We start from the raw sequence: 17,225 nt of genomic DNA, 5'->3' as shown, positions 1-17,225 counted from the left end.
GATTAAAAAATTATGTGTTTGTAATTAATATATTATATATCTACAGTTAACATTTTATGTGTGTGTGGTTATCATTTTGTGTCGGTAGTTAACATGTTATTTGCCTTCAATTTACAAGCACAAAAACGTTAATTGTAGGTACAAAATGTAACTACAGAGTGCAGACACATAATTTGAAAGTTATTTTAGATTGAGGTCCAAAATGCAACCATTTTTTGACAAATTGGTCCACACAGTGGTATGTGGACCATAACAAAAAGTACATTTTTAATATACTAAGTGTACATTATTTATATATTGAATGTACATTATATAATATAATGTACACTCAGTACACAAATAATGTGCATTCTCTGAATACAATGAACATTTTTAATATACTAAAAATACATTATTTTTGTACTGAGTGTACATTATTTTTTAGTATACAAAATATGGTCCACACAACTTGTGTGGACTATGGTTCACACAATAATGATTGAGATTTTTTTGTTTGGGCTTGGATCACTAAATGAGTTGTATTGAGAAAGTCAATAAGAAGGAAAATTTTATGTGAATCATGCTCCACAGTGTTGTGTGGACCATAAAAAACATATATTTTTAATATATTAAAAATATATTATTTTTATCAAGGATCTTGCGGTCCAATGGTACCAAGTTGAACTCTTACATAGTTACATGGGAATAGGGGTGACTGCGATTCCGGTTTCAGTTCCGTAAATGGTGAAACCAGAACATTATATTAAGGTTTCGGTTCACGAACTGACGGTTCCGGTTGGAATCGCCGGTTCTAACCGGAATTTTAAAAAAAATACTATTGTTTTTAAGTTTTGGTCAATGACCATCCTATTGGCGGCCAGCAGGCCACAAGCCTACACCAGTGCCCTGCTGGTCTAGACTTTTGAAAAGCCAAAGCCTTGCGGCTAGGGATGGCAACGGGGCGGGGCAGGGGTGGGGAATGGGGTCCCCGTCCCCATCCCCGAAATGGATCCCCATTCCTCGTCCCCGCCCCGTTCCCCGGCAGGGATGGGGAATTATTCCCCATCCCCTCCCCCGCGGGGATTTTTCGAGGACGGAGAATTCCCGCCCCATTTTTTGAATGATGCAATGAAAAAAAAAAAAACAAAACAAGAAATAATTTATCGGAAATGCAACAACAATAATAAGTAATTAATAAGTTAATCAAAACAAATTAAAATTAAACTAATTAACTAATAACTTAATCAAAAGTACTGAACTAAAACAAACCAAAACTACTGTTGAGTACTGAACTAAATGAAATAGCTAATAAGTTAATAAAAACTAATGGAATAAGTAAGTTCATTAATATTATATATATTATAATAGTTTGTTTTACTGGACTATAAGTTTATTAATCCTATATATAATAAAGTCATATGGTCTTGTGAAAATTAAATAATAATAATTAACATTTAATTTTCACAAGACCAGAATAATATTGTTAATTATAATAACAATAACAATAATAATAATAATTGCAATAATAATAATGATAATAATTTCCATTGACATTTTCTAATATATATATATATATATATATATATATATATATATATATATATATATATATATATATATATATATATATATATATATATATATTGTGTGAACGATGGTCCACATAATTGTATGGATCATGAATATCAAATACATTTTTAATATATTAAAAATACATTATTTTTATATTGAAAGTACTTTACATACATATATAATGTACCCTTAGTATATTTAAAATATACTTTTTATTGCATGCAACCCCAAAATTCATAAGTTTGAAATTAATATATGGCATAGCTAGGCGGCCTAATATTTAAGATTGTTGATGTGTATATTGAGGACTACGGAGACAAAGATGCGTTATTCGTGGATTCATCAGATACTATCCAACAACACTATCCAACTTAATTGACGTGAAGTAGGCTTAGTAACATTAAGATTATATTCTCGAATTATTAGTTCTCATCTTTTATTGATTACACACTTAATTCGATAGTATTTGGAAGAAAAAATCAATGTTCGAACTAAGATTGTGATTTTGGTCTTTAAAGGTCAATTGTATGTTGCTACATCTAGAGTTAGAAATCTCAAAGGTCTAAAAATTTTGATCCGTGGTGACTCTAAAATTGTAATTCAATTACTATTGTAGTTTACTAAGTTCTTAAAAATTTGTAATATTAAATACTATGTACTAAATTTTTAATATAGTTTAAGATTTGTAGTAATCACCCACCTTAAATATTATTTTAATTGTAAATATATTTATGTTCATAATTTTATTATAGGAATTCACACATAATAATTTTTAAATAACAAAAATTTTATATATGAATAAACCTCATATAGGGTATATTTTTATAACATAGTTTTCATGCATCGCAAGGGACAAATACTAGTATTATATATATTATAATATTTTATTTTTATTATAGAGGCAGTCGGCACAGGCAGGCAGCACTCCTGTGAATGTTCATGAATGTTTTGCTTTTAAGTTTATTAATAATATATATATATATATATATATATATATATATATATATATATATATATATATATATATATATATATATATATATATATATATATATATAATATTTATTTATTTATTTAATATTATACGGGGAATCGGGGACGGGGACGGGGATCGGGGATCGGGGATTGGGGCCGGGGACGGGGCGGGGGATGCCCTCCCCGTCCCCGTCCCCGACCCCGGCGGGGATGGGAGAATTCTCCCCATCCCCGCCCCCGTTTCCCGAAAAAAATCTCCGAACCAGCCCCCGTCGGGGCGGGGACCGGTTTTCCCTGTCGGAGGCGGGTTGAATTGCCATCCCTACTTGCGGCTTTGGCTTTTCAAATTTCAACTTAATTAATTTTATTTTTTTTACGGTTTGGAACAGGAACCATTCGGTTCCTGTTCCTTTATTACACAAACCTTAACCGGAACCTTATTGGTTCCTGTTAGGAACCGGAATCGGAATTGTACGGACGGTTCGGTTCCGATTTCGGTTCTACAGTGCACGGTTAAGGTTTGAACCTCCAGTTCGAATCGAACCGTGATTACCCCTACATGGGAGGTTGTGGGTTCGAGCCTCAGTCGATGTGTTATTGACTCTCTGTGCTTCAGTAGGTTGCGAAAGTAGTTATGCACAGATTATATGTACTTCTAAATTTTACTCTATCAATTTTACTCCTCCAAACGCTTATCATTTGTCATCTCGTTCAAAGCTTGACGCTTATCATTTGTCATCTCGTTTAAAGGTTGAAGTCTAACAGAAAAAAGAATACCTAAAATAATGCTACCTGATGCTTAATATGATGGTGTGTGGTACTTAAATAAGTTGAGGTCAAACTTCTCTCTTGTGCAACATGATCGGATGGACGGAAAAATTTGCCGGCTTGGCGGCTTCTCCGGCAATCTTTGATTTTCTTTTATTTATTATTTTTTTTTAAAATTTACTTGTTATTACCTTAAGCTTACCTACAAATTGATCTAATTGCACAAATTTAAAAAATTAATGGTTAAATTGTATCAAACTAAGGAGTTAAGGTGTCTAATTGAAATTTTTCTTACTTTAAGAGTTTAATTGCACTTTGGCATATAGTTAAAAGATCTATTTGACCCTTATCCCTTTTTTTTTTTTTTTTTTTTTTTTTAAATTACTGGATACTACAAAAATATTACAAAAATACAAATAACAACACAAACAAGTGATAATTTCATTATATGTTTCTTTAATGATGATGGTTACACAACTATTTATGTTTGGATGCAAGAATTCTGAGAAAAGTGATTGAAAATGCCAACTGGTTGAGGAGTTTCTGTCTAGGTTGCATGAAAACGAAAAAATGAGGGCGAGAATCCTTGGATACAGAACATGTGAAAAAGTATAAATATAAAAATATAAATGTGTATTTACAAATATTTCTCTTCATTTATGCATAAATATTAATTATTTATCATATTCTTACTAGAAAATAGGTATTTTAAAAGTTTCTAAAATTAGATAAATTGTTTTGAAACATTTATGAAGTTTCCATCAATTTGTGAAACGAGATATTTTTTCAAAGACAAAAAACCTAATTTTTAATATCCATATAACTTAGCTATAATCTTTTTGTTTATCTACTAGTATTTTCACTCGTGCGTTGCACAAAAAAAATTTATTATAATATTATAAAAATATTTTGATCGACATACAATTATATATATTTAGACTTTGAATTGTAATATATATTAATATTTAAATTAGAATTTATAAATTTACAAAAATGTCATTTTATTTCTTTTTACCCGTATCATTTTATTCAACCTCTAATTTTATCAAACACCTTAATTTCAGTCATTTAGTCTATAAACTACTAGATTTCAGCTTTCAATTTTCAGCTAACTTTTTAGTTAGTTGTGTCAAACAAAGCCTAAGGGGGTGTTTGGTTGGATGAAAAATGTTTTCCTAAAAGTGAAGGAAAATGATATTTTATGTTGTCTGGTTGGATGGAAAATATTTTCCATTGGAAAAAGTTTGAGGTAATGCCACATGGGGTCCTCCGAGTATAGTGGTTTTGCCACGTTTAGTCTTAAACTTTCAAATTGACCATTTGTGGTCCTTCGACTTTCCAATTTAATAATTCGTGGTCCAAGTTAAACACCCATGGTCCTTCAACTTTCGAAATTTAACCACTCGTGGTTCTCTTGAAAGGACTGTAGTTGGTTAAAATTTAAAAGTTAGAGGACCATGAGTGGTTAACTTGGACCACGAATGGTTAAATTTAAAAGTCGAAGGACCACAAATGATCAGTTTGAAAGTTTAGGACTAAACGTGGCAAAACCACTATACTCGGGGGACCTCAGATGGTAATAACTCGAAAAAGTTTTATTTAAGAATGAGGAAAACTCATTCCTAGCTCATCCTAGGTATTTTGTTTTCCATGAGACAATTTTACTCTCACCATTTTCTATTAATTACTCTTATTATATTGTTATTGTTGTGTATGGTTATATTTGTCATTATACTCATTATTCCTTACCATTTCAAACTCAACCAAACAATGGAATTCATATTCTCAGTAATTTCTTTTTCACCAATCAAACAATGAAATTCATATTCTCAGTAATTTCTTTTTCACCAACCAAACAATTATTCTCTTGAAATTTATTTTCCATAGAATTTCAATTCTATTTCCCTTCAAATATTTTGTAGGAACTAAACGAGCTGTAAGTGAAAATATCATTATAATTAAAGGAAATATTGAGGAGTCTCAATACGAAACATATTCATAAATATTTTGAATATTTAATTTTAAAAAAGCATTTAAATTTTTGAATAATAATTTTATAATGTTGTATGTAGTCTAAAAAGTTATATTTGAAAAATGAGTGTAGTCTAAAAAGTTAGAAAATGTGCTTCTATAGTTCTATATTGGAAAATTAATTTTTTTTTTTTAAAAAAAGACAATAAAATGATTAAAAAACTGAGAAGCATACCTGGATATAATGGTAATAGAACGCTGTGAAAATGACTTCAGTAAGGTTCCTCCTTCTGGACTAAAAATGACTTCACTAAGCTCAGGAAGGAAAAAGATGGTGGTTTAATTTTGGACAACCCATCAGCTCTAGTGGACTGAAGATGCTCCGGCCTGTTATCCTTCCACTGCAGAGAGGAGGAGGTGTTCGCTGCTCTGTGAAACCAGCCTGACGCGGTGCCCTCCGATCTAATGGTCGAGAGGCCTCCGCCTTCGCAGAGACTCCACGGCCGGACTCACCACTTGGAACGGGCAGGCCAGTGGATAGCACCACAAGCCCAGCCTTCAAGGTAAGCCCAATTATTCCACCATCTTAATGCTCCCACTTAGGTTACAAGCTCGCGCTACCAAGCCCAGCGAACAAAGCTTCTACCTACGCACTTATTAAGAAGAAACGTTCCTCTTCTGGTTCCGATGTGGGATCCTGCGAGCCTTTCATGGGGAAAAAATGGAGCAGAGAACTCTGATGTACTTATGTTTATGCCTGGCGTTTGACAGATATGAGATTTGCGTTGTATCATTGTTCACCAAAAACTTAGGAATGTAGTTATGTAGATGAAGCCTTGGTTTTTTTTGATATGGAAATTGCATCGTTTTTGTTGAAGGGGGGCTGGGCTTATATGTGAAGCAGAGACATAGCCTGGAAGCTTTGCTTCACTGAACGGAATGGCAGAGATGGGTTAGCTTTGATTCATTTCCATTATCAATTTCATTTCACCCTCACATTATTTTCCTACTCCTTTTTTTTTTTTCTTTTTAATTGTTTAGTTTAAATTGTGCGGACTGAAGTTTTAGAAATGAATTGAAGTTGCAGCGGCAGTTTGTATAGATTGGTTATTTGGAAAATTTAGTAGTTTTGATGATTTATTGAGTTTAGGGGAAATTAGGGTTGTAATTTGAGATTATGCATAAAGATTTTTTGTGTGCAATTTGATGTTTTTATGGATGATGGATAAATAATGTAGGCAGTTTACATAGAGGCAATTGTGATGGTGCAAGAGTATCATCAGCAACCTCTGATCTTTCTGCAGCAAATCTTGATTGGTGGCATTCCAGATGTATATTGCCATTCTAATTTCTATTGTTCTGATATTTTAGGACATGGCAGAATACCAGATATTGATTTCAATTCGCGTGAGGTCGGAAATCATTTAGATGCTAAATCTGAAAAGTTAGCTTATGTTGTTTCTATTGATGACGTTGGTCGGTCAGTATTGCAATTTGCAACCTTCCTTCCATTCATTTATGTTTTTTGCTCCTACACTTTCATTCGTCTTCATTGTTCAGTTCAAATCTTTCTCTGTTTTATTGCTTAGGCTATCTTTGTATTTGCTATTGTCCAGTGGTTGAATGTTAATAGTTTGGATGTCAAATGAAATATGTAAAGCTATGCTGCCTTTATAGTTTACAGAGTTGGTGTAAAGTTGTCATTGGTGCAGCCAGTGTGTAAGAATAAGATATGATGAGTAAATTGATACATATGATTTGAGAGGCTGTGTGCTTATAGTGTCAGTTCCCAGCAAATGCAGTGATATACTCATTACTGTGGAGAAATTTCAGTCAGGCATTGCAGTGTAGATCCCTTTGACATGTTTGGGGATACCAGGTTGAGGACAATCTTTGAATCTTGGTTTCAATTTTGTGTTGAAATTGCAGCAGAGTGATGGTGATAAGGTTTCCTCAATTGTTATATCATGGACCAAGATCCATCTTGCATTGTGAATTCTAATTCAAAAATTATGTGTTTGTAGTTGATATATTATGTATCTGTAGTTAACCGTTTATGTGTTTCTGGTTACCATTTTATGTTTGTAGTTAATATGTTATTTGCCTTACAGGCACAAAATTGTTAATTGCAGACACATAATCTGAAAGCACAAAAACGTCGTTTCGCGTATTTTTTATTTCACGCGACCCACCGCAGTATACATTTTTATAACTCATAATGTACATTATTCTAACTCATAAAGTACATTATCTTACCACAAAACTTTCATTATTCTAACACATAAAGTATATTATTTTAACATTTAATATACATTATTCTAACTCCTAAAATTCAACATACGTAGTTTTGGTCCACACAATAATTTGCCGTACGAATGCGGCAAATTATTGTATGGACCACGATTCAAAACGACATCATTTTGATGTTTTAAAAAAAAATCCTTGCTCCGCGCACATATTAGAATAATGAACATTCTATGGTAAGATAATATATTTCATGAGTTAAAATAATGTACATTATGTGTTAGAATAATGCATTTTGTGTTAGAATAATGAAATTTATGAGATAAGATAATATATTTTATAAGTTAAAATAATGTACTTTATGTGTTATAATAATATATTTTATGAATTAGAATAATGTAATTTATGTGTTTTTAAACCGTGAACCACAATTACAAGATGAGACCAATGTAATAGATAATGAGTAGAATTGCCTAAAGTGGAAGAGAGCATTTTGTTTATAAGGTAGACATCAATTTCAAAGGCAAAGTCCCAAAAAGGGGAAGGAATAAAAGCATGGACAATTAGAGTGAGCCCGATTTTAACAATGTGTTTGTTTCAACATTCAACATAATCATTTTTGTTGCGGTGGAGTTTTGAGAAATCATAAAGACGAGTGGATCGTGGGATTTCAACGTAAACTTGGATACTGTCCTGCGGATGTTGCTGAGGTCTGGGTGATCCTCACTGGTTTTAGAGTAGCTTGGGACATGAAATTTACCAAGGTGGCTATCCAAAGTGATTCGGCCAATATCGTCAACTGGATTAATGATCCGCTTTTTAACGCCACCCGTGGAGGAACTCTTAATAACCTCATTTTTGAGTACAAATCTTGGTTGAAAAAAGATTGGAGTGCCACTTGTTATCATATTTTGAGAGAACAAAATCAAGTAGCGGATTGGCTGGCGAAGAATCCTCGTTTTCACTCCGATTTGGTCCTGCTTTATTTTTGCCCAAACGCCGATCTTGACGCGTGTGTTCACAAGGACTGTATCGAGGCACCTTATGCCCGTGGTGATTGATTTTTGCCTTTTTACCCGGGGATTCGCCCTTCCTTCTTTGTAAAAAACATAATCATTTTGTTCATGTGTGTAAACACAAGACAGTCTACGATTAATTCCCAACTTAGTAAGCAAAGAACCCAACTTTTCAAGATCAAACTATATAACTTTAATTTTACAAGAGAAAAAACATAAATATTTACTACTAAACTCGCCTAAGCTAGCTACTAAACACCTAAATATTTACTTGTAAAACCTAAACACCAAGAGAGCTCCTTGAAGAGAAACACTATCTAATCAAGATGACTGGTTTTTCTAAAAAAAAAAAAAAAAGAAACATTCAAATCTGACCCAAGAGTCATGTAATCTAATTTAAAATAAACCACCTTAAAATAAAAAGCTCGATCTAGTACAAAATAATATAACAAAGGTCACGAGTTCAAATCCCAGCCATCTTGGTTTGAACCGGTCAACTATAGGCAACCTAAGCTGGTTTACCTATTTGTGGTCCTTTGTCAGCTAAGGTTACAAGGCGGGATTCACCAACTACACATCCACAGATAGTGGCTGTCGGATTCCCTCGTCACCCAATATAGCAAAGGTTCCTTCCCAAGAAGCCAAAACAATGTCAACATAAAACAGCAATGCATACCATATATTGGCTCCTTTGGAACCAAAATCCACAAGACTCTAATGTCAGGTTGTAAAAGCCTTGCAATGATACCCCTATGTTTTTTCACAAGTTCTAGCATTGCATATTTCTGTAATTCTATATGAAGGCTATATAGTATTTACACCAATCAATGGTGCCACCACATAAAACTCAAAAGCAATCCCTTTGCAGCCAAACCACTGATCTTTCTCCCCATCTCCCATGCTCCTATAAACTTCCCTATCATTTAACAGACTTCCCCTTCTTACCCGAAGCATGGCGCCCCACATGATTGCCGGTCCCTGCCTCTTTTTGGTCATTTACACTCAACCGCTTCTTCAAGTCGAGTTCTGCTACATCTTTTCCAGGCTTGGGAGCTGTCAGAGATTTGGTATCGCCAGATGGTGCGGTGACCTTAGATGCCTTGTCCAAAGTCGAGCATGATGAGATCGTTGACTTAGAGCCAACGGCAGCTGCAGATATGAATGAGCATATATCGGGCTTTGGTTTTATATCCACCCACTTGTTATCAATCCAGTCTCTTGAAATCCTCAAATTCTTCTTTGGAAATGTCATTGACTTGTTTTCACCTGAAATTGGCAACGCAATATAATGATTATTGGAAGAAAATTCTACACATGATCAAGACCCTTTGCAAGGGCCCAGGAATAGCCTAATACCCGGGGTGTGGCTGGAATAGCTATTCCCCTTACAAGGGAAATAGCTCATTCCCATTTCCCAGGAACAAAATGCATTAACAAACAATGGAATAGGCCTGTTCCCGGGAATGTCATTCCATTCCAGGCCTATTCCGTGAACCAAACCTGCTGCTATTTCTCAGGGAAATCAGTCTTCTAATATCCAAATTATAATTGAACAAATGCAAAGAGAAATGCAATATCTGAATGTACTTGATGTCCCTAGCTAGGTCCACAGAACAATTTTGTGCATTCAATAAACACACATTTCTCGAGTGGTGGGTGTGGCTTCGGTCAATAAAACAACCTATGGAGTTTGGCAGCAGAAGAAAATTACCCGGGAAATAAACTTCGAAGTGGTCACTTCGGGAAACATCAAATCCAGCTACGATGCCTTCCCACCAACCATCACACCACCATGCATCAACTGCATCTCCTACTTCAAAAGAACGGTTTGAAGATTCCTTACGAGGCCAAGGTCGAATTGTAAGGCGTTCAGGGCATCTCATGCCCAATTTATCAGGAGCTGCAGCTCTTGATGCAGGAACCCACTCCTATAAGTCAAACAAAGAAAAGGGTGGTAAGAGAAGATTCTACACTAGTACGAAACAAGTTCTCAGATCTTTTAGTTGAAGCACTACGCAACTAAAGTGATGATTTTAGAGGATTAACATACCTCCAGTTTTCCAGGCACATCAACATCGTTCACATCAAAGTATTGAACTTTCAGATGACGTTGCTTTGCCTGAACGATCGTACACTTGAACCAGCAGCCTCTCATGGCACTATCCTGACATAGGAACTCAATATTTTCACCAACTTTGAAAGAAGCATGGGACTGGGGCTGAGGCTGAGGCTGAGGCCCAACGGGTTGAACTCCAATTGGTCCTTTCCGAGATATTTTGATTTTCAACTTCTGGCGAGTTGATTCACATTTTGTCACCTGGGAGCCAGGGCCCGAAAGGCTAGTCTCCGAAATCTGATCACTTTGATCTCTAATCCTCTTAGTCACCTGCGTTGGCGGACCTTTGGTGGCTGAACCTTTTTCTTCTTGTTTTTTCTGGCCTTCTACCGTTTGCTGCGAAACACTTTGCCTATGTAACATGCTGAAAATAGCTTGATTGTAGTAGCCTTGTAATTTATTTAAACAGAAAGGGAAAGCCTTGTTGTCTTTGAACTCCCTAGAGCATAAAAAGGTCCCCGACAATAAACACTCTGGAAGAGCTCCAGCATATTTCTGGTAATCATTAGGAGTCAAAACAGCAGCAGGGCCATCAATACACTCAGCACCGATCGCCTGGACATGAGGCGTGATAAATACTTCTCGAGGATGTGTATCTAGCTGAGGAATTACACATTTTACTTCCCGAAGATGGTGAAACCAGCGAATTTTAACGCATTTCAGAGCGTTCTTGTCCTCATAGAGATCTTCTATGTAACCAAGGGAGTGGCTTTCTTCATCCACCATGATCGATACAAAGGAATGTGCCTGAGAATCAAGAGAACATTGTCAGACCTTTCCTGCAGAAGGAAGAATGTACTGAGAGGGAGTAAACCGATTCAAGCTAATGAAGGGAGCATAGTACTTACAGCTATTACAAGTCCATTACTGAAAATAGCCGGGTAGTGCTTGAGCCTCTTGGAACAGATCGAAGCTTCTCCTAACCACGCTATATCAGAAACTTCTGGTTTCAATTTTCTGGGAACAATTTCCTGAAATAAAATATTTGTCCATTACTTCTTTGAGCCACAATTCCACAAACATGGTAACTGAAGAAAAACTAAGTACAATCTCACCATAAGAGCAAGATCAACACACACACACACATCAAACATTAATATCAACACACATAACCAGCTTGGTTGGCGTGAGTGGTTGTGCACTCTCATCCCTTAAGAGAGGCCGGGAGTTCAAACCCCCCTCTCGTATGGAAAAACCAATATGGCCAGCACTTTGCCCCTTAATTGGGCCAGCCTGGTGTGAATGAGGATTAGTCTGAGTATGGTACAGGCTTAAAGGTACCTCCTACAGTTAGGGCCTGCTCAAGACACCTCATGGTCTAACCAAAAAAATATCAACACACATGCACACACAAATACATATATCAACATGCACAAACACACACAGGCTTGTGTGCATGCAAAATTGCAGAGAATGAAGTTAAGACCTTGTCCGCAAGCTGGATTCCAGGATTAGTGATAGCAGCCATTGTTGATTCAGAAATTTGTGGATCTGCATGAAGAGAGATATTTAATTCATTAGAAGAGAAAAAATTAAGGAAAAAGCACAAGAGAACAGTTTATGTAATCTCTTCAACCAAAACTTTGGAAAATGAGGACAGCCCACAACTCATGTAATCTTTTCTTTTAACAGAAGAAAACCACTCCCCTCTCTTTTGCTTTCTACGTGCATAGCTTAGCGCTGAATTGAGGATTACTTTTAGTGATTAAAATCAGAACTACCATGAGATTGCCACAAAGGGACATTGTAACACCAAGAACTGTGAATATGAAAATTTACCTCTTTGGCTACTGATTAGAGGTTCAAGGGCTGTGAATATTAATCAGCCCTTGAGATTACCAAGGCATTTTGTGCCAGAACTTCCTAGATGTGGCTATGAGCCTATGACTTACATTATGAATGAAACAGTTGAGCCCCTATCTACTTTCTTTCTTTTTCTTTTTGGGTAAAAGAATATTCAGCAATCTTCCATCCATATTCTAGTTAAACATTGTGGACTAAGATTTAGACTGCAATTCAGTGAACCAATCAACCAGTCCCCCCAAGTATATATAAATTAGGGAGAGGAGATATAAATTCTTGGTAGGGACACAAGAAATCTGAATCAAAATTATTACAGAAAAGAGATGGAAGAAAACAAGGATGCACACAGGACATGTCTCAAGCATAAATTATGATATGTAAATCCTCAACATAAACCAGATTACTAAAGATGGAAAAGAACACATGAAATCCCAAATACAGTATAGTGCTGAAGGTAAGAGTCATACCGCCAAAACTATATCATTCATTCAGTCAACACCAAAATGTGATATAAATGGATAATCTATGAGGCCAGGTTAACAGTTTTTGGCTTCAAAAGTAGAAAAATTTTGTTGACCAGGTACTTTAGGAATAGTTAATGGTTAGAAATTTTTAAAAATGAGCAAGCAAAAAGGCAGGAGGACAAATTTTTACTGTTTGCATAATCATGAAAATAAATAGGAAAGATATATCCAGTTCAAGAATTCCAGGAAAAAATAAAAATAAAAAAATTCATAGAGATTAAGAAATTGATGTCTCAAAAGCAAAGTTTTCGACTGATATCTAAAAATGGTCTTGATTTCCTGAATGAGCAAGAAAAACAAACATCTAGCCCTAAATATGAAAAATGCAGAGTGCCTAAAAATTTATTGTTCCTATCAAGAAATGATTTGACTAATTAAAGTAAAAGAATAAGCCAACTAGACACTAAATCTTCTTTCTCAACGTAAATAGAAAGCCCTTCAAATAAAAATCTATTGATACGATCAAACGAAACAATCATTCCACGTTTTTTCTCTTCCACAGAACTTGATTTCACCTAACGATCAACAAGCACGTGAAGAAACAAATGCAACAAGCAGAGTTTACCTTGATTGACTAACTGGATGAATTGCCTAGTAGTGAATAGAAGAAAAATAAGTCAAAAGAGCTGGAGTTTACCCTGATTGCAAGTGTCGTTCAAGGCGAAGAATTTGAAGATCTGAAAAAGGGTAAAGCCTTCCCCAAAGACAATGTATCGAAACGCCTTTCACATTTAAGTACAAACAAATTGATTCGGCGGCAATTTTATGTGTACTCGTACACGTGTATATTTCCCATTTATTTCCTAATGATTGCTAAATCTGGTATTCTAAATGTATTTAAACACCGTCACCCCATATTCCAGAAATATGGTTACTTGAGCCACATCAGGTAATGTCAACGGTTCAAAATAACGCTAAAATCCACGCTCTAAAAGGCTATAGACTAATGAAGTATATGAAGTTGACACTCATCTATAAAGTCAACGAATTTCACTTTTTACAATGGAAGGTTGCGCTTCATTGCAACTTATCCACATGGCCAAATATAGAAATGACATAGTCCAATTGCAAACATTACATTAAATGGTTGTAACAAGGTAAAGTTTAAAAGCTTGATACTAGCATTGCTTGATTTAACCCTGCATTGCCATTAAACACAAAATAGTTCAATATTCTTTGAAAGGTAATATCTACCAAAAATGTGCAAGAAACCTAGCCTTGCTATTTGGTTGCAGTTTTGATTCTCTGTCATCATTGTAAAACCAGGTTGATTTTAATTCGAACTTCTAATCACCATTTCAGCTAAAAATGGGTAACCAACTCTATAGAGCACTAGAGCTTTGTGTTAATTTAGTTCAACTTGTTCGCATACCTCTTTTGTAAAGATGTTTTAGATACACTCAGTCAAATAAAACCAATAACTCTTATGTGTTGCAAAGAGACAAAACCTTATGGACAAGTTTATCATACTCCGGTTATTTGTATGGATACGATTATTCTCTAATCACTAACAAGTCATTCAGGTCAATCAAATGTCATATAGAGACCAGATACTGCATTGTAACAGAGTCAGTAGTACTCAAATGTCATATAGAGACCACTCAACCTATACAACACAATGGAACTAACAAAAAACTCCAAACCCATAATAGCCTACCATGTATCCTAGGGAAGATATTCACTCAAAATAAACGATTGAATACTAAGACTTGTACATGAATAGTGAATACCCGAAATTGGTGATGACGGGTGATGCCTTGGAACCAATGATATGAGCCACTCCACAACATCACGTCTCGCACGCCATTTTGTGCCAGCAATGGGGGCATTCCAGCACCTATAGTAGTCTAGAAACTCTCCAGAAACCGTATAGGTAATGTGCCTTATACTTCTTTCTCTGCCCACAACTGCAAGGAGTGAACCTCCCACAGTATCCTTTAAATAATAGTGAATAATTCGACTCCCCTTCTCCTCAGCAATAAATTTTTCTTCCCATGCAACAAAGGCACGGTACTCTCCTGACATCCTGACAAGCCAGAGTAGAAAAAGAGTGAAAACTACAAACACACATTCCAGAAAATATTCAAAGAATTTCACTTTATGCTACACCCCTCAGCTCAAACTCTCCTTTATCTTCCTTCTATAATCACAAACGGAGAGCAAGGTGGTAAAATTTATGCAATAAAACAATAAAACACAATGTGAAGCAATCAAAGAATTTCGTTAAGCCTATGATCAGGCAAAGGATTATTTTACCATGGGCACACAAAACTTGCAGAAACAACACTAACGAGTCTATCAACGACAAAACCCAAACTGGGTTTTCCTCATTCCCAACCCAAGACCAAGCTCAAACACATATAAACACATGAATCAACCAGCATTCGCAAAAAAATCAAGTGATCATATACTCGTATCAACACAAAGCTTAGGGCTGGATGTGCACAAATTAAAAGAAAACGAAGATAAGAAGAGCAAAAGAAGCATAAAAGACTAAAAGAAACCTGTAAAAAGGGAGGTTTTTGCGTTGAAAAGAAACAAACACAGAGCTGATAACAAAAGAGCGGTGTTTGCGGGTTGCTGGGGTGCGCTTTTCGTGAATTCTTTCTTCTTCAGTTCCGGGTAGGTACTAACTATGGCGACGGCTGGAGAAGAAGAAAGAGAAGCAGAAAGAGATTACAGAGAGAGCAGAGAAAGTGGAGTAGAGGAGAAGAGAGGCGCCAATATGCCATGGCAGCAACATAGCAATAGTCAGAGGAAAGGGAGAAAGAAAAACGGTGTAAAGGGCCACAAATGACAAAACAGTGATATATTTCTCCTAATGTCCTATAATTAGAGTCCTACAGGCTACTACACTTGGCAAAATATATATATATTGGGGAGAAAATTGTATTTTTCGTCCCTAAGTTATAAACTAATTATAAAATTTGTCCCTAAGGGGGCGTTTGGTTCAGGTTATATAAGATAACCAAGGTTATATTTGCTTGGTAATATAAGATTTTCATGTTTGGTTCAGGTTATGTAACTTTCCCAGGGAATGTCAGATAACCTCCGCATTAAATTTTTTCTTATTGGAAGGGAATGTGAGATGCCCTCCAATTTCTTAGGTAATCTCACATTCCCCTGTCTTATTACTAATGTTGGGCTTTGTATTTTTTAATCAATTTATCTTATTATCGTTGTCTTATTTACATATCTTAGTTTTAAACCAAACACAGGAATCTAGCATTCACAGTAATCTAACATTCCCATCAATCTAACATTCCCTAAGGTAATCTAACATTTCATAAGGTAATCTAACATTCTGTGAACCAAACGTGCCCTAAGTGTTGGTCATATTTACTTTTTGTCTATAAGTTATCATTGATGTTGCACTTTTCATCCTTTACTAATAAAATATTAAGGACAAAATTTACAATTTTAGTATAATTCAGTGACGAAAAGTGAGCACGAAAGGATGAATTCGCTGTGCAATCAAAACATGTGTCTGCACGGACTTAATTCACTAGTTCAATAGGTAGTATTTGAGGGAAGAGATCAAGTTTCGAAACTCGACAACCACGTACACTGTGAGGATTATGCTCAAAGTGGGCAAATTCGTTGTGCGCATCGACATTTTACTCTGCCTACTGAGCTACTGAATTATCATGATTTACATTATCCCAAATGTTTTATTGAGACAAGATGTAGAGGGCTCTTGGAATTGGGAGAAAGAAAAAAAAAACATGTGGAATTTGAACATGTAACACAAAAACATTTGTGCAATTAATATTTTCTACATGTTACTCTTTATTACTCCGTATATTAGAACCAATCAAATTACTGAGTTGGTATATTAACTGCAAGATTTTGAAATGTGAACACTTAAATTTTATGAACTTAGTGGCATTGATGTGTCAAAAATCTAAAATTTCATTGTAATTATATTTATATCTACATGAATTAATTTCATTTTTCGTCTCACGATTTTTGAGGTTCTATCATTTTTTGTACATAATTTTAAAATTTTTCAATTTCGGTGTCTAACTTTATTATTTTTATCAGTTTTGGTCTTTTCGGCCAAATTGACAGTGAAATGTTGTCAAATTTTATATTTTTAGAGATAAAATTGTCATCTCAATGAAACATCTTCAATTAGATAATGATATAATGATTTTAAAAAATGATCTTTCAATTATTTTAAAATTTCAAAAAAACAAAAAACAAAACAAAAATTGAACCACACAAGTCCAAAATTATTTGTAATGTGATTATAAA

At 35.0% G+C, this 17,225-nt stretch overlaps 1 protein-coding gene across 1 annotated transcript; it reads right to left on the bottom strand.

Annotated features, from left to right (window-relative positions):
• Nucleotides 1-9,177: 9,177 nt before the first annotated feature.
• LOC109172190 lies at nt 9,178-14,993 on the bottom strand. The gene is made up of 6 exons (XM_019321338.1): nt 14,699-14,993; nt 12,068-12,132; nt 11,490-11,612; nt 10,576-11,388; nt 10,237-10,453; nt 9,178-9,791 (listed from the first exon to the last, which is right to left on the bottom strand). The coding sequence occupies exons 1-6, from the start codon at nt 14,991-14,993 to the stop codon at nt 9,445-9,447; spliced, it is 1,860 nt and encodes a 619-aa protein (XP_019176883.1). The 3' UTR covers nt 9,178-9,444.
• Nucleotides 14,994-17,225: the final 2,232 nt, after the last annotated feature.

The sequence above is a fragment of the Ipomoea nil genome, unplaced genomic scaffold (assembly GCF_001879475.1).
Source record: "Ipomoea nil cultivar Tokyo-kokei standard unplaced genomic scaffold, Asagao_1.1 scaffold0415, whole genome shotgun sequence".
Lineage (NCBI taxonomy): Eukaryota > Viridiplantae > Streptophyta > Magnoliopsida > Solanales > Convolvulaceae > Ipomoea > Ipomoea nil.
This window is presented reverse-complemented; position numbering and strand designations above follow the sequence as displayed.